The following is a 22,289-nucleotide window of genomic DNA, read 5'->3' on the forward strand; positions in this document are numbered from 1 at the left end:
GAACACTGGGGCACAGACAGCCTCACACAGGGCACCTCACACCTTCAATGCATTATCTGGGCTGACATGGCATCTGTTGTTAAAGTTCACTCGAGAACGTAACTTTAAAAAAATTCTGGGACTTACATATGAAAGAACTGTAACCAACATGGTCATTCTAAAGGATGAGAGACTTCGCAAACAATCCAGGTCTTTTTCAATATATAATTTCAGTTACATCACACTGTAAACCTTTGCTATGAATTCGGCACCTTACGATCTTATACTCCACAACGACTTGATGAAGTAGCAGCGCTTTGAAAGCTAATGCTTCCAAATAAACCTGTTGGACTATAACCTGGTGTTGTGTGATTTTTAACTTTGTACACCCCAGTCCAACACTGGAATCTCCAAATCAGAAAATTTATGCACGCACATCCTACTGTGTTTTGAAGTGTTGTTAATGAAGAAGTTTGCTTGTTAGTGTATAATTGCAAAGTAGCCATAAGAACCATTTACCCAAGTTAGGAATAATTGGAGGCAGCTATGTGGAGTTAGGCAACCCAATGGGCCATAATCTCATTGAATGGTGGAACAGGCTGGAGAGGCTGAATGGCCTACTCCTGTTCCTATGGTCCTATGTTCTGAACACTTATTTTGCAGAAGACAAGAAGATCAGCAATAGTGCACTTCTAAAACTGTATCAATAAAATCTTCAGACTTCCCCAGGTTGAGTTCTCCTTTCTCAAATAACCTTAGCACTAAAAATGTCAAAAAAACCGTAATCACATACTTGGTGTCAAGTTCTTGTCAGATGACATCGATGCTTTTCATCCAACTAACATTGTCACTCATTTCACAGAGAATGACCAGTTACTCATCGAGACTATATAGGAAGTTGAGTCCTTAATTTTTTTGTGACAAGAGTGATTAAAAATCCTGTGATGCTAAAATCAGCATGACTGGTCTGTATTCCATTTTGGGCTGTTTATTTAAACTGTATGCTGGAGGTGGCAAAATAAAACTATGAATCTCTGGCTCTCACATTTGTTTTTGCCATTCTTCTACAGAGTCTTAGGGTTGGATTTTATGGACATAATATTTTAGCATTTGGGATCATTTACAGATTTCAGAGCACTGCACAGTTCAGGTTAATGTTCCAGAAAGTGACCGATGTTTCACCTTCCTGATGAGGTGTGAGGAGCCTGATTGTCTATGAAGTGACTGCTGCAGTCTATGTTCATTTCAATAAGAACCTTGTAATTTACAGACAAAGTATTTATACAGTTAGAGTTCTACATGAGCTTAGAGTGTTCTCTCTCTCTCTTTCTCTCTCTCTCTCTCTCTCCCCCAATCACATGACCTAACCTCATCATTACATCATGATCTCTTAGACTCATGCTCTTAACTCATTACTGCAAATCTCTCATCAAGTCTCAAACACTACAGGATAAGTCTTTAAGGCAGTTATATAGCTTCCCTGGTCTTGTTCTACTTTGTTTCTGAGGTTGGTGTGGCCTATTGCACTCTCCCTTCTCTTTACTGGAGTGTGTATTTCTTGGATATTTACAGGACTTTTCATAACTCTCTGCTGTTCTCCAAGGCCAGGGTCATATGTTTTTGGTTTTTTTTGCAAGGATTTTAAGGCTGTCTGATTCCTGCCTCTAACACCTTGTGATGCTTGCATTAAATGATCTTGACTGATATATTTTTTGACACCAGTTCCTTCCTGTTGTTGATCTCAGATCTGTATTCATTTCTCCAGCTGAAGAACTGGTAACTTGCAGGATTGCAGGATGCGTGAGCAAATTGACCAATGGTGCAGGCAGTGAGTCAAGTGAGGGATGTGAAATGGGAATATGATAGTGATAAGATACAGTACTGTCAAGTGAATAAATACTGCTTACTGCAACTTGACCAACAACTTAGAAGGCTGTGTACTTGGTTTAAAGACATGTCCCAAAGCTGGAGATGAATTTACAGTGCAGGGGGAGGATCTAGTTATCATTCCCCAAGTAAGATCCAACAAGATAGGTAGAACTAGGAATGATATTCTGTGGAAAGATTTTGAGGAGTTTGGGTGCAAATTAAAAGGCAGCTCCTGAAAAACAAAATCTTGATTTTTACTTCAGTAATGAACCAGCTGCCATAAGTTAGAAGGTTAATGTGTCTATGAAGGACTGGTGGAGTCAGCAAGTGTTTTGTTAAGGAAAGAGAGAGCTGTTCAGGCAGGATGGGCTCAACGTAAATTGGGCCAGAATCAGTGACTTGATGAATCAAATAACTAGGGTATGTATTTCATGTAAACTAAGGAAGTGGCAAGGAGTGGAGAAGGCAGTAGAAGAATTCAGGGAAAGGATAAATTCAAAAACAGCAAGAGGAATGCCAAGGCTTGAGAACAGAGCAGTATTTTAGGCAAAATAAAGGTCAGAATTGTTCAGGAAGGAACAGTCAAAGAAACAAAGGCATTAAAGTATTAATTTTTATAAATGACCTGGAGGAGGGGCTAGAAGGTTGAATGAGCAAGTTTGCGGATGATACGAAAGTCGGTGGAGTTGTTGACAGTGAGGAAGGATGTGGCAGGTTACAGTGGGATATGGATAAGTTGCAGAGCTGGGCAGAAAGGTGGCAAATGGAGTTCAATGTAGGTAAGTGTGAAGTGATTCACTTTGGTAAGAGTAACAAGAAGATGGGGTACTGGGCTAATGGTTGGATACTTGGTAGTGTGGATGAGCAGAGGGATCTTGGTGTCCATGTACACAGATCTCTGAAAGTTGCCACCCAGGTAAATAGTGCTGTGAAGAAGATATATGGCGTAGTGACTTTTAATGGTAGAGGAATTGAGTTCCGGAGTCCTGAGGTCATGTTGCAGTTGCATAAGACTCTGGTGCAGCCGCATCTGGACTTTTGTGTGCAGTTTTGGTCGCCATACTATAGGAAGAATGTGGAGGCACTGGAACAGGTGCAGAGGAGGTTTACCAGGATGTTGCCGGGTATGGTAGGAAGATCGTATGAGGAAAGGCTGAGGCACTTGGGGCAGTTTTCATTGGAGAAAAGAAGGTTTAGGGGTGATTTGATAGAGGTGTACAAGATGATTGGGGTTTAGATAGGGTTAACAATGAGAACCTTTTTTCCACGTATGGAGTCAGCTATTACGAGGGGGCATAGCTTTAAATTAAGGGGAGGTAGGTATAGGGTAGATTCTTTACTCAGCGAGTCGTGAGTTCATGGAATGCTCTGCCAGTAGCAGTGATGGACTCTCCCTCTTTATAGGCATTTAAACGGGCATTGGATAGGCATATGGAGGATAGTGGGCTAGTGTAGGTTAGGTGGGCTTGGGTCGGTGCAACATCGAGGGCCAAAGGGCCTGTACTGCGCTGTATTTTTCTATGTTCTATGTTCTATTTTCTGTCTATGTGACATAGTTGAAAATTAGAGAAAAATCACAGCTAAAGGTACTATGCTAAAATGTATGAAGAATTAGCAACTAATTAGGCTTATTTGTTATTAGACATCTTAGGCACGGAATAACAAGGTCCAATTCCTGACCCTTTCAGCATATTGTACATTCTGAAATATTTGGTGCCTTGCATGATGGGATGCTTTTTCCAATACAGTGTCAAGGGGACACAGTTCAAAACTATGGCCAAGATGACCATATTGATATAGAGCTATCGTGAAACTCACATGTGGTTGATGCTATTTTGATTTGTGTTAAATGTATATCCATCTAACTCTTGGCATATGACTGCATTTATTGTATGATATCTTTAAACTCTAAAAATCATAACTGTTAAACATCAGTATGGTACACTTTAAGGATCTACATAAAATGAGCAATTGGTTTCAATAAGAAATAATTGCTTTAATGAACAATCAAATATCTGATTGATCAAACTCAAACAAATCAAAGGCACATTGATTCATCCTGTAACTGCTAATGAGGAGTGAGTAATGTAGAGAAAGTTAAGCAATAAAGTTCTGTTGACCTGAAATGTTGGTTGTTTTTTCCACATTTTTTGCATTACTGCCTGAGTATTTCTTGTATTGTCAACTTTTATTCAAAAGTTTCAGTCTGCTATTTTTTCAATAAATCTACTGTCATCCATTAAGTAGCTGAAGAAACTGCCTAATTAATTTGCTCAATTCACTTCTTCAGGCCATTTTCATGCACTATCATTTTTCACTCATCTCGAGGCAAGGTCACTATCACTGTACCACATGTGCCCTGAGGCCAGCATTTATTGTCCATCTCTAGCTACCCATTTCAATATTAAGGCATTTTGGGAGATGCAATTACTCATATGATAACTTTCCTGTAATTTCTCATCCTTTATTTTACAGAGTTGCCTAAAGCTTCTGTAAACATTACAAATGTTACTGTGATTGAAGGGGGAGAAGCTGCAATACAATGTACTGCTCTAGGCCACCCAATTCCCACTGTGGACTGGCAAAATCACATTCTCTACTCGACTTACCAGGTATAATCATGATGCTCTCAAAAGCCAACATTTTCAGCACCACTTACCATTTTATGTTGTACTATGAATAAGAATAAAAGGAGGGATGTGGGACCTGGGAAATGTTCTATTGGGCTCCCATCTCTTATTTCTTTCCTCTCTGAATTTACCATTTTTCTTGAAAAATAAGGCCATTTGCTATGGCACTGTTTTGTTGGCATATGGTTGCACAGTGACTGCTCCCACTTGTTCATTTTTTCCTGTTTCTTAAGGTCAATGAAAAGTCATTTTTCAAACATAATGTCCACTTTTCTCAAGGGAAGTTGTCAGTGATGGGCCTACTGCACACTAGCTGGAATAGGAAACTCATAGGCTTAAAGAATAATCTAGTGAGTGACATCATGCTATTTCTCTTCATAGTTAGCAGAAACCTCCAGACCACCAATAATATTAAAGCTCAGCAATATTTCTGGTGTTGACAATGGACAGCAACTTATCTGCACAGCAGAAAATATAGTTGGAGAATCTAAGGCTTTTGTCAACCTAACAGTTCTCTGTAAGTATGCATAGTATTCTACTTCAATTTATATTTTGATACTTTTACACCAACAAGTATGTTCATGACTGGTGCTGATGGAATCTTATGTGTGCAAATAATAAAACAAATATCAAATTTTCAAATCACGTCATTTGCAATTGCTTAAATAGCTGCGACATGCAAATTTTACTCTCTGCTGTTAAAAAGATTGGATAGAAAATGACGGGTATGTTGCCACTGTTGGAGAACCAGTAGGAACTATTCATAGCTACTCTTTTGGAGGCCAGTGCAATGTTAAGGTAATCTTGGCACTTATCTGGACAATGTAGAGATCAATGCGATGAAGATCCAAGTAAGCTGGAAATGCCACCTGATGATCAGTCTTGGAGCAGAAGCTTTCCAGGGCTAGCAATGCCACCAAAAGCCATGACATTACACTGGAGCCTTCATCAAGCATTGATGCTGGTTCACCAAGAGTGGCAAGTGAGGCATGATGAGGACAGGAGGGAGGCTGTGAATAGTGAAGACCAGAAGTGGGTCAAAAGCAAAGCTAAGGGGATATATTTCAGTGGACTCCTCCCCTTCCTATTGCTGGGTCCCTTGATTGGGCACTGAATGTTTGAGAATGAGAATTCCCTTTTGTTTGCATTGGCACACCCAACAGATTATCACAAAATTCCTCAGCCAGCATTAAATCACAGTGGCCTAACTGATTTCTTGCCACCAGTAGGCAGCTTTCCCATGTTGACTCTTCCTTCCACACACTTAGTGCTTCCCATGCTGTTGTTCGCACCCTTGACTATCTTGCCCACTGCAGCAGATCCCACTAAAATTCTGCCCATTGTGGAACAAATCAATGAATACTGATAATTTAAAGATAAAGTGCTTATATGTTAAAGAGGTCATTAATACGAGTAGTAAATGATTCCTCAATTCAAGGGAACTTCAGAAGAAAAATAGGAAACAGTGAAAAAAATCCAGAGGTGGGACAGCATCTGTGGAAAGAATAGACCAGTTAAGGAATCAGCCATGATGGTATTAAATAAGAGAGCAGGCTCAATGGTCCATGTGCTTACTTCCTGCACATATCACATACAAGAGCAGACCCTGACAGAAAAGTCAGATATTAATTCTACTAATCTCTGGTCTGTATGGCGGAAATGTGCCATCTGCAAATCTAATCCTCAGTCCACTCCAAATCTCAATTAAAATGACATTTGTAAGTGCTTTGCTGATAGATTCATCAGATCAACTTGCAGCTACACATCCTTTCCATTTCCTCTGATTGACTCTAAGAAACATAGATCATGGCATAGTCATTTTTAAATGTTGTTTAATCCTACTCTGTCCGTAAAAACTTTGTTGGTATTGAGGGAACAGGTCACTGGTACCGCTGTGCTGAAGAGTCATGTAGACTTGAAATGTTAGCTTGCCTGACCCGTTGTGATCGCCAACATTTTTTGTTTTCACCAGTACCAGTTTTGCTGCACTCCTGTAGCAGAATAGGGCAGAATAATTTTGTCTCCTGTCCATAATAGGCCAATTGATACAATACTGTAGGGTCAATGAACTAATTTGCCTAGTGTAAGTATTATGCATTGTACTTTCTGGGATAGAAAATACTTGTATTTACATCATGTATAACATAAAGAAAAAATATTGGCAAGTCAATTCACTGATAGAGATTAATAAAGGCATAGACACTGAGTCTTGGAGGGAGTGATTGAAAGGAGACATTGAAAGATTCAACCTGAGAAGGTTTTTAAAGACACAATGAGTGAGGGTGAAGTGAAAAATTATATGAAGGATATTCTAAACAGCGAAGTAAAATGTTTGAAAATGTCCTTCCAGTGGTAGAATGAATGGATAGGCATGAGTTTCTTTTCAATTAATTCTTAAGACATTACATTCACACATTATTGGTAACTCTATATGTTGCATTGCATTTGTACTACTTCAAGTTTAACTAACATCATTTGTTTCTCTCCAGTTCCTCCTAGAATAATATTGTTGGGAGAGGCAATTCCAGACCACCGTTGGTGCATTCCTTTCAGCGTAACAGGCAACCCACCACCCAAAATTCAATGGTACCACAATAATTATCCTCTGAATGAGACAGATTTTATACTGACACAAATTCATGAGGAAAATATCAGTGAGCAACATGGCTGCTTGCAGCTGGACAATCCGACCCATCTGAACAACGGGAACTATACTCTATACGTTTATAATGATTTAGGACAGGATAAGGGCACTATATATGCTCATTTCATGCACCATCCTCCGGGTTCAGGTAGGTATTTTCTTATGTATGTTGTTACTATTATTGCTTTGTTTCGTTATCATTCCATGTGCCTATATTCAGTTTTGAAGGGAATTGTTAATTAGATATATTCAGCAGTCTCAATATCCAATCAATGGGTGTCAATAACAGTAGCGCAAGATCTCCCTCAGTTTTAGAGATGTAAAGTATACAAGAGAGGTACATACGAGAGTCATCTCCTAAATGTGCTTTTGAATAGTAACAAATCCAAAGATTTTGGTGAGTCATAATCAAGAATCTGTGAAGACAGTGATGAATAATTATGCAAAAATGTCAAGCTAACTTGATTAGTGCACAAAATTTAAAAAGAGGTGAAATTTGCCTTGGGTGGAGATGCAGAACAGATGGCATTGCCTCTGCTGCTCGTAACAGACCCTGCCCAATATTCCACTCCTTTCCACTGATTTCTCAAAACTAATGTTTTGACTCTGCACACAAGTTTTATTTTGCCCCCACCTCACTAAATGCTTCTGTAACATCTGATGGCACCAACAGGTTTCTGGTCAATGTATCACATATTCAGCATTGGAATCAGGAACTGAATATTCCAGCTTTTGGAAAGTGTGGGATAAACACTGTATCTGCTAGAAGTATTTGCAGACAGAGCATCATTATACAAACTTTAATACTGGTTAACACCACAATTCTCTCCACAAATTAAGTATGAAATAATACCAATATGTAATATTTTATTTGAGCAAAGGCTTAACTGGTGACTTTTTGGACACAATTCAGACATCAGAGGGTCAGATTGTTGCCTAGGTTGACATGCACATGATGCAAATCCCTGGTATTTAGATGTAGCTTTACTCCCCTATATTCTTTAATTACTGGCCAAGGAATACAAGAACAATATTTTGTTACTCCTATTGGGGAAAAAATTACTTGAAGATACATATAGTTCATTAATGGAATAAAACCATTCTGTACATGAAATATTTGTAGTGATTCATATTTAACTAACTTTCTTTCCCAAATCTTTTTTTCCAAATTTTTTTGAAAAATTAATTTGATTTTTCTTTTTCTCATTTATTTTGTTTCAATTTATCAGTATGATATTTTATATTACTTTTCCTATTTCCCAGCAACCCTGGGAGCAAATTACTTTAACATTGTACACAATCCTATTACCCCGTTCTTAAATCTACATTTTCACCTTGTGATTTCCAAGCCAATGATCTGTCAGTTACAATGAGTATCTTCATTTCTCAGTTTTGAGGTCCCAGTAATGTTACTTTCAGTGCTGCATGTCACAGTGGTGACTTTCATGAAGTTATACTTCATAGAAATGATAGCTATAATATAGTACATCAACCTGAAATTGATAAACCATTACTCTATAGTAAATTCTTTGTTTCATGGTCATATCTGCAAATCACTAATATTCTGGCTTGGAGAATGACCTAATGATTTAAAAACATTGGGTAACTCTTTCAAACATGTAATATTGATTTTGCAGTTGATAAAAAGATAATATGAGGTGATGCAACACATGACTCAACTCATATCATACAAAGTAAGAAAGTAATTGTAAGTGATAAGTCCATCTCAAGTTCTGGCTCTTGAGCTGCTTAAACATTTCCAGGAAGCTCATTTGAGTGAGGTTGCTATTTTGAAACAAATCCAGGTATTAACTTGATACTCACAGGTTTTTGGTTTCCTAGATTCTTCACACATTTTTTTCAACTTTTTATGATAATTCTTATTAATTTTCTACTTTTCAATGAAGTATTAAAAACTATTGATCAATAGAATGTAGTATGGGCTGCATTTGGATAGGACTTCTGATAATTAGGTTTACAGGAACAATGAGGGAGAAAATGTAGGTAATAATGACAAGGAAGGATTTTATTGGATCTTATATTAAGATGGAATCCAAATGATTGGACTAAGAAACAGGATAAGAAATGGTAAAACTGTTAGTGTCCATTGCAAGGCATCAAATAGGGAAGACAAACTAGAAGAGGCAATAAACACACTTTACAACAGAATTTGCAAGGACAACAGGCCAGTTCTAATGGGTGATTTTTAACTGAAATGCAGGAGGTCAATGTGGGCATCACTTTGTCTCTGACCATACAAGAAAACATATAGTAAAAAAATTCTCGATAGTGTTGTGAGCTATATAACTGATATGGGAGCAGGAGAACATTTGGAAAAAATACCCAAACTTAGTTAGATTCAGTCTAAGAAAGGACGAGAATAATGATTTATAGAAAGTAGCTGGAATAGTAGAAGAGTGAAGTGCTGTTGGATGAAAAGGATTAATTATCCAAATTAATTGGCCAGTATAGGTGGAGAACAAGTTGATTGATCAGCTGTGAGATCTCTTTGAGTCCATGTTGCATATTCAATATATTCTGTGAAGCAAAAAGAACAGAATTAATTAGATAAAAAAAGGATTTAAAAATAAAATTAGTCTTGAAAGGGAAGTGACATAAAATTAAAGTGAATGACACTAAAAATAATTTTGAATAAAGTTGTGTTTAGTTTTTATTAAAACCACAGATAAAAGGAGGATTAGAACGACTAAAAGATGATATGAGAGAAGGCTACTTGATTTACATATTTAAGCATGTTAGTAAAAGATTGTCTAAAAAGACAGCGGAGCATCTTGAGAAAAAAACAATAAGTGGCATTTTGCCTCCATGAAGGTAGCAGGAGAGGTGGTGAGAATGGCAATAATTCAGCAAGTTGGCCCTTGGGAGAAACTGGCCCCCTCTTGCCATCTCAGTGATTAATTACTGGTTGAGAAGGTCCATGGGACACTTACTTAACTTGTGAATAAGGTCCTTAAATAATTAATCAATGTCCACCTAAGGACCTTAACTTGCCAACTTTCAAAATACTTGCCTTTGTTACTGGTGAAAAAAAACAGTTTATTTCTCAAATGGGTAACTAGGGCCACATGCTTACCCCAGTCTGGGACAACTGGGGACAGTTGATCTCTGAGAGCCACTAGAGGCCTTGCCTCTGAACCTGCTGAGCATCCTTTCCACCCTGCAGGAAGAAGTAAAGGACTAATGTTCTTGCTGTTAGGAACCTCCTGGAGTTAGCCTTGACCAGTAATCCTTGGGATCCAGATGCTGATAAGTCAATGTTATGGACCACCAGCTTCTGGCAATCTAATACTTCAGTGTCACTACACTTGAAAAGGCACAAAACTTGCCTGTACACTGTCTAAATGTGCATGATTCTAAGAGCTATCTCACCAGATGGGGTCGCATATTAGATGCCACTGAACATGTTCATTCTAACGTTCAATCAAAAAATGGGGAAATCCTGGTCATAAAGTCTAATTATTATGGATGTAAGCATATGGAAAGTAGTAAATATTTTGCAATTTTTTTTATAAATGATGATGCAAATAGACTGGAGTTACACTAAGAGATGCTGCAAAACATTTGTCAGTGAAGAGTATTGAAAAGAGTTTGGAATTAAAAAAATTCATCGATGAATACGCTAGAACAATGAAAGAAGCCAGAGGAGATAGCAGAGGCTTTGATCAAAATCTTTCAACCCTTATTAAATATTCAAATTGTGGCACAGTGGTTAGCACTGCTGCCTCACAGCGCCAGAGACCTGGGTTCAATTCCCGCCTCAGGCGACTCTCTGTGTGGAGTTTGCACATTCTCCCCGTGTCTGCGTGGGTTTCCTCCGAGTGCTCTGGTTTCCTCCCACAATTCAAAAATGTGCAGGTTAGATGAATTGGCCATGCTGAATTGCCCTTAGTGTTAGGTAAAGGGGTAAATGTAGGGGAATTGGTTTAGGTGGGTTGCGCTTCGGTGGGTTGGTGTGGACTTGTTGGGCCGAAGGGCCTGTTTCCACACTCTAAGTAATCTAAACTAATCTAATCTAATCTAAATATATGGTTCCTCAAAAGAGTGAGTTAGACTTCTCCTGCCACATCACATTACCACTACTACTTTTGAGGGCTCATTTAGGCCTTACTGGAAAGCCCTCATAATTCCAAGGGTAGTGCAATGGGGACATAGAGCTGATTAAGAAAATGGTCCCTTATTTTTCCTTTGCTTTACATTTCTGAACTTTGATGATCTAATTGTTGAAATCTGTGTTTCCAATATATTTGTACCTGATTGTGTACTTTTTAAAATTTAGGCAATGAACCAATTACAGATCCTGGATTTTATGGTAAGTTTGATGTACAATATCTTCCTAATTATTGTAAGACTTAAATTGGAGAAAATTACCCATGGAAACATTGTACTTCAAAAACTTTGAAGAAGTTTGCAAACAGATTCATTTTGCAAAGCGATCAGGCAGCACATCATTTTAAATTTGATAATAGTTGGGGAAATAAACTATTAATTTTACTTAAATTAGGGCGGCACGGTGGCACAGCGGTTAGCACTACTGCCTCACAGCACCAGAGACCTGGGTTCAATTCCCGCCTCAGGTGACTGACTGTGTGGAGTTTGCACATTCTCCCCGTGTCTGCGTGGGTTTCCTCCGAGTGCTCCGGTTTCCTCCCACAGTCACAAAGATGTGCAGGTCAGGTGAATTGGCCATGCTAAATTGCCCGTAGTGTTAGGTAAAGGGTAAATGTATGAGTGCGGGTCGGTGTGGACTTGTTGGGCCAAAGGGCCTGTTTCCACACTGTAAGTAATCTAATCACTCAATGAGTGATGGAGGAGATTTTTTCTGTTTTTGGAGTAGATTTGCATCCCCTTTAAGTGCATAATATCAATCCCGAGCTGAGACCAAAAACTAAATGGTAAATTGAGTCAGTCAGTGTAAGATATTCTGAGTAATTATCAACTTGTCAACTACGGGTGATCATTTTTGGCCTGTCTGAAAACCGAGCAAACTGCAACTCTAACTCATTTAATAAGACACGTCCATTACACAAAAACAGCATAATCTCAAATCTTTGCTGCAGCTCACACTGCTTTGGCAGATAATGAATTTGTCTAGACTTGTAATGTGATGCAAAAAGCACGGCTAGAAATTTTGGAGAGTGTAGAAATCATTGCAAATGACAAGCTGTTCCAGTAATAAATTACAATTTTGAGCTTTTGATTGAGCTCAGTACCAAGACTCATACTCTTTGTAATGGGAAATCAAAATGGATATGTGAACCAACCTTATATAATAGATTAAGAAAGAAACTGTTACTTCGATTTACATTTTTACATGTTTGATTTTTAAGAACTCCATGGAATCGGGGAATCGAGAGATTTCCTGATTCAGCAGACCTGTCACATTTAAAAGGGCCCCATTTCCATACTTCAATTCCAGGTAGATTGGAATAAGATAAAATCAGTCCCATCTCGTCCAGAGGGGGCTTGGAGGCAACCGCTGAGGCATGTAAGTGATGTGGCAAGACAAATAATATGGCAGGCTGGTTAGACGGCTTGTCATTGTTTTCTATGACTTTTATTCTGTTGTATTAAAGTCATGTCATCCCTTACCTCAACACGCCCTCATTGCATCCAGAATATTATATATCCACTAACTAGCCCTATGCCTCCTTCATAACTAATTATGTAGTGTCCACCAGTCTCCACTGTGGGAAGACCACAGGAAACATGGGGAGATGAAAAATAAACATTTAACAGTCTAAATGAACTTTCACTAATAAAATGTGAGACTGAAAAATAACCTCCCATTTGTAAAAACCATTCAAAAATTTTAAATCCCCTCAGTTGATCCATCCATTTTGATAATGAACTTCGATTCGCTAATCCTTAAAAGGCAGATAATCCTTAAGAGTTTCTTAAAATTGTAAATCAAAAAGTCAACACAATACCCCTCTGGAGAAAATTGTTTTTGGATCTTGAGAAATCTTAACGGAAGTCTACCCAAACTGTGTGTAATGGTTTATGATTTGTCTAAGCTACACCAGCTACCCTGACAATCAATGTATTCTAAGAGAGGGTGTCTTCTTTGCCTGAGCTGAAATTTGCAGCCTGTTTTTGTTTTACTTTTTAAATGGCTGGAGATTTAAATAACTTCAGATCATAAATAAACACAGACTTTACCTGCCTATCAAGCATACATCAGCCTCCTTCATAAATTTGTGACTGTGTGTTAAGGCCTTTGGAGTAAATAGTAAAATAGTGGTCTGTTTGAGTTCAGCACTAATTTCAAATGGCCCCATTGAGTTTCAAGTTTCCCACCTACGTGAATCACATCCTACCCCTGGCCTGCTGGCAAAATGGGATCTGAAAGAATTGGGGCAGGATCTGTATATCCAGATCCACTCATAATTTTTAAAAGCTATCAGAGCCAATTCAACACCATTTGAATTGAACTCTGTGAAGAATTATATATTATAATGATGCTATTCAGGAAAAATTTTAATGCATTCTATTGCATTGGTTTTGTAATACTGAAATGTATCATGTCTGATCTAAAAGTGAAAGAATGGACTATTTTACAGTCAGATCTTGTGCAAGTGCACAGACCAATTTATTTCAGTTTTATTTGCTGACAGCATAGAATACAATTAAAGTAATGACACCCCAGTAGAAATAATTTTAAATCCAGCCTCTAAGTATTCGAGGGAGAAAGGAATGGAAGAATGTGATGATGTCTATATAACAGGATAGGTGGAGGCTTGTACAGAACATAAACCCCGCATTGGCAATTAAGGACGAATGGCCTACCTCTGCGCTGTACACGCTCCAAAGTTCCATATCATAAAACTTCAAATATGATTAGAAAGTAAGGAGGTTTCATGAAATTCTTTTACAGGAAAACATATTTTAAGTAAAAATACTGGATACTTGAATCACCATTTATGGCCAAGTTATGAGTTGTCAATTGTTGAGGCAGTGTGTGGCTGTGTTCATAACATACAGGAAAGAAGTTACTCATAAATTAAGAAGGTTGGGTGCACATGTAGAGAATATAAGACTTTAAGAAAGTACTGTCAAAACACCATTAAAGTGGAATGATATTGGATAATAATATCTCAGAAATAAATGTATGATGTTCTTATAAACACACTATGGTCAGTTTGTTAAATTTGGTATTAACAGACTTGAAATATTTATATCTCTCAATTGCAGATGCATATGACCAGTTTGTGGATATCTTCGGTGTGACCTCAGACAATTCAACTGCAATTGGCCCACCTAATGTCACAGAAAAGACAATGGAGGATGGCATTGCTGTAAGTACAATAGCAAGAGATTAATGGGCTTGTATACCCTTGAGTTTAGAAGGCTGAAAGGGGATCTGATTGAGACATATAAGATTATTAAAGGATTGGACACTCTGCAGGAAGGAAACATGTTTCCGCTGATGGATGAGTCCCGAACCAGAGGACACAGCTTAAAATTGAGGGGTAGGCCATTTAGGACAGAGATGAGGAGAAACTTCTTCACCCAGAGAGTGGTGGGTGTGTGGAATGCTCTACCCCAGAAGGCAGTGGAGGCCCAGTCTCTGGATTCGTTTAAGAAAGAGTTGGATAGAGCTCTCAAGGATAGTGGAATCAAGGGATATGGAAATAAGGCAGGAAGCGGATACTGATTGAGGATGATCAGCCATGATCATAATGAATGGTGGTGCAGGCTTGAAGGGCAGAATGGCCTACTCCTGCACCTATTGTCTATTGTCTAATGCCCAATAAACTGCTTCATATGGCAATATGAAAACAAGCAAAAAGGTTTGTATTTATATAGCATGTTTTATGACCTCAGTGTGCCCACAATTCTATGCAGTGGTATATGTTAAAACTGTTGGTGCGTGAGAAACAGTATGGCGAATTTCCAAAAGTGAAATATTGTAAAAAGTGATGTAATTGAGGAATAAATATTGATAAGGACATTGGGGAAATCTCCCCTGTTCTTCATAAAAATGGAATCCTGAGTTGTTTTTACCCAACTGAAAAAAGTGAAACAGTCCTAAATTTAATGTCTCATCGAAGAGCTTTGAACCCATCCCTGTATTGTAGTTAATTACCAGCCTTTAATATGAGCTCAACTCTGTGGAATGGGACTTGAATCCACAACCTCTGACTCAGAGGGAAGAGTGTCATCATTTGTGTCACCTAGTTATTTTATGGAATAATAATTGAATCACATTAGACTGGGTCTGTGCCAGGTGATGAAGGAAGCAATGTAACAAAAACACAGTTGACCTCATCCTCACTAATCTGTATACTACAGGAGTTCTTCAGGGTGGTTGACCTAGGCCCAAGCATTTTTGCTACTTCATCAATGACCTTCCCTCCACCGTAAGGTCAGCAGTGACGATTTTCACTGGTGATTGCACAATCAATGTTCAGCACTATTCATTACTTCACACATGCTGAAGGAGTCCATGTCTAAATGTAGCAAGAACTGGACAATATCCAGGTTTGGGCTCACACATGGCAAGTGATTTTTTTTAACATAACACAAGTGCCAGGAAATGAACATCTCCGACAAGTCAGAATCTAACCATTGCCCTTTAACATTCAATGGCATTAGCATTGCTAGCAACATCTTGGAGTTTAGCATTGACGAGAAACTGAACTGGACAAGCCATATAAATACTATTGCTGCAACAGAAGGTCACATTCTGGGAACCCTGCAATGAATAATTCCCTTTCTCCCAAAGCCTTCATTAACTGTAAATTACAAGTCAGAAATGTGATGAAATGCTCCCCAAATGCCTGAATTAGTGAAGTTTCAACTATGCTAAAGAAGCTTGACACCATTCAGGACAAAGCAACATGTCCTCAAACATTTCTCCCTCCACCACAGATGCTCAGTAACAGCAATGTGTACTATCTGAGAGGCAGTAGAGAAGTTTACCAAGGCTCCTTAGATAGCGTCTTCCAAATCCACAACCAACTAAAAGGACAAGGACAGAAAATGCATGCAAACCACCAACGCCATCACCTGCAAGATATTCTCCAAATCACCCATCAGCCTGAGTCAGTAACATATAATTGTACTGTCAGTGTTATGGCCAAAGTTCTGGAACTCCCTTCTAATTGCATTGTGGATGTAATTACACCAACTATGGACTATAATAGATCAAAAGGAAGCTCACCACCACCTTTTTAACAGCACTGAATGGTTAATAAATGCTGACCCAGCCAGTGAAGCCTATATCCCATCTTTGAATAATAATGATTAAAAAGTGCTGGAATAGAATGAGATAGGTTTTTAGGTAAGGGTGAGTTGAATGGCCTCACATATCAACATATACCTTTCTGACCATTGTGATACCAAAGAAATCCTGTAATAGATTGGAAAATGTATCTGTGCTGTAGATATTCACCACTGGAACTCTTGTAGCATTGTTGTCACAGCTTGGCCTCCATTTCTGAAACTGTCATGCAGCAACTCATTCATCTACAGAATTTTAAAAAAATTATTTGACATTATTTTAATTTGATGTCAAATGGGGTTTTGATTTTGAGCAGGTTCATTGATCTAAAATTAAAAATGCAAATAATACTTAATTTCAATTTTCTCAGTGCCAGGAGCATGTACTGTTAATATTCCCAATGGATCCATTATTTAAAATGTTATTGAAATGGTTTCATTGAGTATTTTTACATCTTTGCAACTTTATGGCATTGATCATGTTGATCCTCAAGACTCATTTGTAAATAGTCCAAATTGGTTAGAAGAGACCAAGAACAAATTAAGCATCTTGAATTGGTCTGTGAAGCTATCTACATAATCAGCAATTATACTGTAAAAAACTTACTAATGAAAAATTATTAACTCAATTTATTTTCTCTTTGTGTTATCAACATAAGAAACACTTCTACCCATTGCTCATTGTGAATCACAGAATCACAGGATTTGTATGGTCTGGAAGGAGGTCACTCAGCCCATCATTTCTGCCCCGGCTGTCTGAGCATTTTAATTTAGTGCCAGCCATAAACTTAGTGTAGTCATAAACTTCTTCTGTATTCTCTCTGATGCATTCACATTCTTCCTATAGCATGGCATCAGTACTCAAGCTGATGTCTAACCAATATCTTACACAAATTCTTCTTAACTCCTTGCTCTTGTACTCTATTTTTACAAAGCATAGACTGCTATATGCTTTATGTACAGCTCTCACTACCTTTCATGAAAACTTCAATAACATACATATGTGTGTGATCAACATTCTATAGATAGCATCTTTTATTTTATACTCTACCCATGTTCTCTGTGCTAACATGCATCATCTCACAGCTCTCCAGATTGAAATTCATCTGTCATTTATCCACCCACTCCACCAAGTTATCAATGTCTTTTTCAACTTCTACACTATCCTTCTTACAATTTACATTTTTTTTCTCTTTAGCAAAACTTTCTAATACACCTTTGAATAGCAAAACCTATATATAACAGGATCAGCAAGTCTCCTAATACTGACACCTGGGGAGTTCCACCAAAAACCTTACTCCAGCTTGAAAAATACCCATTCAACTCTTCATTTCTCATCCTTTGGCCAATCTTTTTTCCATGTTGCTATTATCCCTTCCATTCTCAAATCCATAAGTTTGTCACAATCAGTTGTGCGGCATTGTGTCAAATGCCTTCTGAAAGTTCATGCACACCAGCCTCCCTCTCCAAATCTTTTTATTGCCTCTTGAAAAAACTCCAGAATATTAGGTAGACACAATTTTTCCTTAACATATCCATGCTGATTCTTCCGAATAAATCCACATTATTCTGCCTGACTAACAATTCAATCATGGATAATTTCTAAGGGTTTACCCATCTCTGAGGTTAAACTGAGTGATCTGTAGTTAGGAGGGCAACCTTTACAGCATTTTTGAACAAGGCCATAATGTTTACAATTTGTTCATTCTCTGTGACCACTCCAAAGCCAGGGAGGATTGAAAGGAATTGCCAGTCCCTTTGCAATTTCTATTCTCACTTTCTTCAATATCTTGGGGTGTATCTCATTCAATTCCAATGCCTTGTCAACTTTAAGCATCAACTTATGCAATAACTCCTCCTTATAAATTATAAATCGGTCTCGACTGAGTTTCTTCCTTTGTCACTATGGGCTACATATAATCTTCCTAGTAGGTAAAGACAAATGAAATGTATTAACATCTCAGCTTTGCCTTTTGTATCTGTACATAAATCCATTTATTGCTCCCAAATCAGTTCAACTTCTCTTTTACTATTGTGGAAGACTTTGGCATTTCCCTTTATGTTAGCTACGAGTCTTTTTTCAGAGATTTGTTGTGGTTCTGTTCGCCGAGCTGGAAGTTTTTGTTGCAAACATTTCGTCCCCTGGCTAGGAGACATCATCAGTGCTCTGGAGCCTCCTGCGAAGCGCTTCGCAGGAGGCTCCAGAGCACTGATGATGTCTCCTAGCCAGGGGACGAAACGTTTGCAACAAAAACTTCCAGCTCGGCGAACAGAACCACAACAACGAGCACCCGAGCTACAAATCTTCGCACAAACCTTTCAGAGATTTCTTTGCTAACATTTACTTTTAAGCCTCTTTTTTCAACCTTCCATGTTCAGTTTGGTTTTCAACTGTATTTATGTAAACATTGTCACACTTTTACTTCTTTCATTGCTATCTCATTTGTCATTAAGGAAATTCTGGATTTGTTTAATCTACCCTTTCCTTTTGAGGGAATATATCTAATAATATCCTATTTTAAAGTAACCCATTGCTCAGCTATTATGTTTCTCAGGGAAAAGTGAGGACCGCAGTGCTGGAGATCAGAGTCGGGAGTGGGGTGTTGGAAAGGCATAGCAGGTCAGACATCACCCAAGGAGCAGGAGAACTGTGAGAAAGTGAGGACTGCAGATGCTGGAGATCCTGATGAAGGGCTCTTCATCGATTTTCCTGCTCATCAGATGCTGCCTGACCTGCTGTGCTTTTCCAGCACCCACTCTTGACTATTATTTTCTCACCAAACTTTGGTTCTAGTCTCCCTGTCTCAGCTGTCTTCATGCCCTCACTGAAATCTGCTTTCCACCAGATGATTACTCTTACACTGGATTGACCAATGTCATCTTCTCACATTATCCTAAACCTTATGAACTTATGAACTGTTCCCCACATGCTCCGCCACTGTCACTTGAGATGCTTCTGAATTTCTGCAGTGCATCTTTAGGTAGTACACACTTTTGCTATTGAGCGTCAATGGTAGAGAGTGTGGATGCTTGTGGATGTGGTGCCAATCAAGCAGGGGGCTTTATCCTGGATGGTGTCAGGCTTCTTGAATTTTGGAGCTGCATTCATCCAGGCAAAACGGAGAATATTCCATCCGACTTCTGCCTGGCATTTGTGTCACACAAATGTTACTAGCCATTTTTCTGCCCAAGCTTGGATGTTGTCCAGATCTTGTTGCATTTGAACATGGACAGCTGCAGTATGTGAGGAGTTGTGAATGGTACTAAATATTATACAATCGTTGGCAAACATCCCCATTTCTCACTTTGTGATGGAGGGAAGGCCATTGATGAAGCAGCTGAAGATAGTTAGGCCTAAGTTACCTATCTGAGGAACTCCTGAAGAGATGTCCTGAGGCTAAGATGATTGGAATCCAATAGCCACAACCATCTTCCCATGTGCAGCTATAACTCCAACCAGTTGAGAGTTTGCCCCCGATGCCCATTGATTCCAGTTTTGCTTGGACTCCTTGATGCTGTACTTGGCTGAATGTAAGCTTGATGCCGAGGGCTGTCATTCTCACCTCACTAGTATACATAATCACGAATAGCACCTTTGCTCTTTTAAAACTGACAAAGTAATGATTTGCATGTTTGTTACTATTTGGTCCATTCATTTGGACTACAGAGAATTTAGGAATCACATAACTGTTGATAGTGTACCACCCCCTTAAGCCGGACATCTGGGTGCCTGCCCGCAAAGCAGGTCTCCAAATTTCCCTTCCTGGTGTCCAGGACATAGTCCAGCAGTTCAGACATGGCAGTTCTTACCCGGGAGCACAATGATCTCTCAAATACTGGTCAATTCCTGGCCACAGTAGCAGTAGTGAGTTGTTCTGTGAATAGTACATGGTAAAATGGGGATAGAATAGGATGAGAGGACTATTATATGGGTGGGGTAAGTTGTTAATGAAGCAAGTTTGGTATGATGCTGCAGGGAAACTTGTTCAGCCATGCAACAAAAAACCCTTCTTAAAAACTGACTGCAACTGGCACTTAGCCAAAAACAAGCAAGATTTAGCCTCATGAGTTTTCCATACTCTGTAACTGAATAGAGTAATAAACCTGAAATAATGAAATTACCACCAACTTATAGTACACAACAGAGCACTAATCTTCATTAGCCCATAAAGAGCGATGACAATGTATTTCATTATGTATAAAGTAAGCCAGTGTTGCCAGTCATAAAATGTTGATGTCCCTGTTACCTTAATTTAGGAAATAAGTGTGGCTCATGGCATAATGTTGACTAATGTGAGTCATCCATGTTGCATTGTCAGCATGTTCTGATGACTCCAATTTGTCCAGATCTCAAAGCAGCACTGAGTATTCAGAGCTCTATGTGTGAATAGCTGATATGATTTCACATATGCAGAGATCCTCTGTGGGAATTCAAACAGGTTTTTAGATGTTGGTTTGGAGATGTGAGAGTGAACAAAGCCAGCTGGTGTCAACGACCTGTTCCTGCCTTTACTTGCTTTATTACAAGTGGACTGATTCCTCTGCTGACAAGTTGTAGATCACCAGTGGGAAACCAATTAAGATAATTTAGAAAGTAAATCTTTCTACCAAAATACAATTTTTACAGTGGTGCATGGGCTCTATGCTGTGTGCACACCTTGTATATTAAGAAGAGAGGAGAGCACAGCAGAAGGTCAAGGTAGAATGAGAAAATACTCAATCTGACCATTTCATTGGTGCAAGCCTGAATGCATCCATGAACAGGGGCTTGTTCTTGCATGTACAACATGTGAGCACTACTCTCTCAGTCCATGATCATGGTATATACATATTGTTGGTTCCCTCAGACTTTCCTTGCAGCTGCTTCACTTAATCATCTCTTGAGGCTGGCTTTAACCTCAGACACAGCCTGCCAATCCAGCTGTGGTGGTGCACGTTTCTCTCCTGCTCAGCTACTTGCCATTCTGAATCAAACTCTGAGGCAGCTGCATCTCGGTTGCCTTCCAGAAAAATGAATCCTGAAGATGTGCCGCTCTGACAGGCAGGTAACAGATCCATGAATGCTCACAGTGACTGAAAATACTCTGTGTCCTGGACTCAGCCCTTCAGCTTGTAAAGAAAGTACAACTACCATTTGCACCTCTATGCATGTCATACGCATTACCAAGAAGCATGCAGATTTGACTTTTGCTAAGAGTTGATGGAGGGTGGGTCTAAGAGCTAGCACCAACAGGTCAGTTTTTAGATACTTTAACAAACCTGTTCAGATGGGTTGTGACCCATCTCTGATGCAAGTGGGATTTGAACATAGTGACATCACCACTGTGCACCTCGACCACTTCAACTCGATTTTTATACTTGCCATCCATTGGGCAGTAGGATGATGGATTGGAATACTTGCTCAATGTCATCAGCAAGACACCTGGCCCCAGAAATTTGGCAGTGTCCATTCTTGGGCATCTTTCCGTAGACTGCTAAGAACCCACAGCCAAATTGGGAGGACTGAAGAGTCTGAGATTTGGGGTTTTATCACGTGTATTGTATATCATTAGGATCCACACAGGTTCATGCACTAATTTTCATGTACATGCTGGGAGTAAGATTGCGGGGCTTTGTATGGCTGGCCTCAAAGTGCGATGGAAGTGCTGTCAGGAGTTGAGGAAGAAGGGCTGCTGTGCTTTTGGGAACCCAAGAGCGCCATCAGAATAAGGTGCTTGGAGGACAAGCCTGGGTCTGAGGAGGAGATTGAGGAGACTGCCACAAAAACCAGAGTCACAGGATGTGAGGTCAGAGCTCTCTGGACCAGGTGATGCACTGATGATAGTATACTTATTATTTTTAAATTCTTGCGTTGTTTAGCGTTGTTTTCCCCAGAGATAATCAACACTGTCATATCCTGCTTGTAGGTGCAAAATGGACGAGAA

At 39.0% G+C, this 22,289-nt stretch overlaps 1 protein-coding gene across 1 annotated transcript in view; it reads left to right on the plus strand.

The window, feature by feature from the left end:
* Positions 1-22,289, plus strand: part of ntrk2a (neurotrophic tyrosine kinase, receptor, type 2a) — a 254,756-nt gene that overhangs the window by 49,523 nt on the left and 182,944 nt on the right. The window contains exons 6-10 of the mRNA XM_060845213.1: positions 4,324-4,460; positions 4,860-4,995; positions 6,968-7,270; positions 11,420-11,452; positions 14,335-14,438. Of these exons, the coding sequence (XP_060701196.1) occupies positions 4,324-4,460; positions 4,860-4,995; positions 6,968-7,270; positions 11,420-11,452; positions 14,335-14,438 (713 nt within the window). The remainder of the gene's footprint in view (positions 1-4,323; positions 4,461-4,859; positions 4,996-6,967; positions 7,271-11,419; positions 11,453-14,334; positions 14,439-22,289) is intronic.

This window comes from Hemiscyllium ocellatum, chromosome 2 (assembly GCF_020745735.1).
Source record: "Hemiscyllium ocellatum isolate sHemOce1 chromosome 2, sHemOce1.pat.X.cur, whole genome shotgun sequence".
Classification (NCBI taxonomy): domain Eukaryota; kingdom Metazoa; phylum Chordata; class Chondrichthyes; order Orectolobiformes; family Hemiscylliidae; genus Hemiscyllium; species Hemiscyllium ocellatum.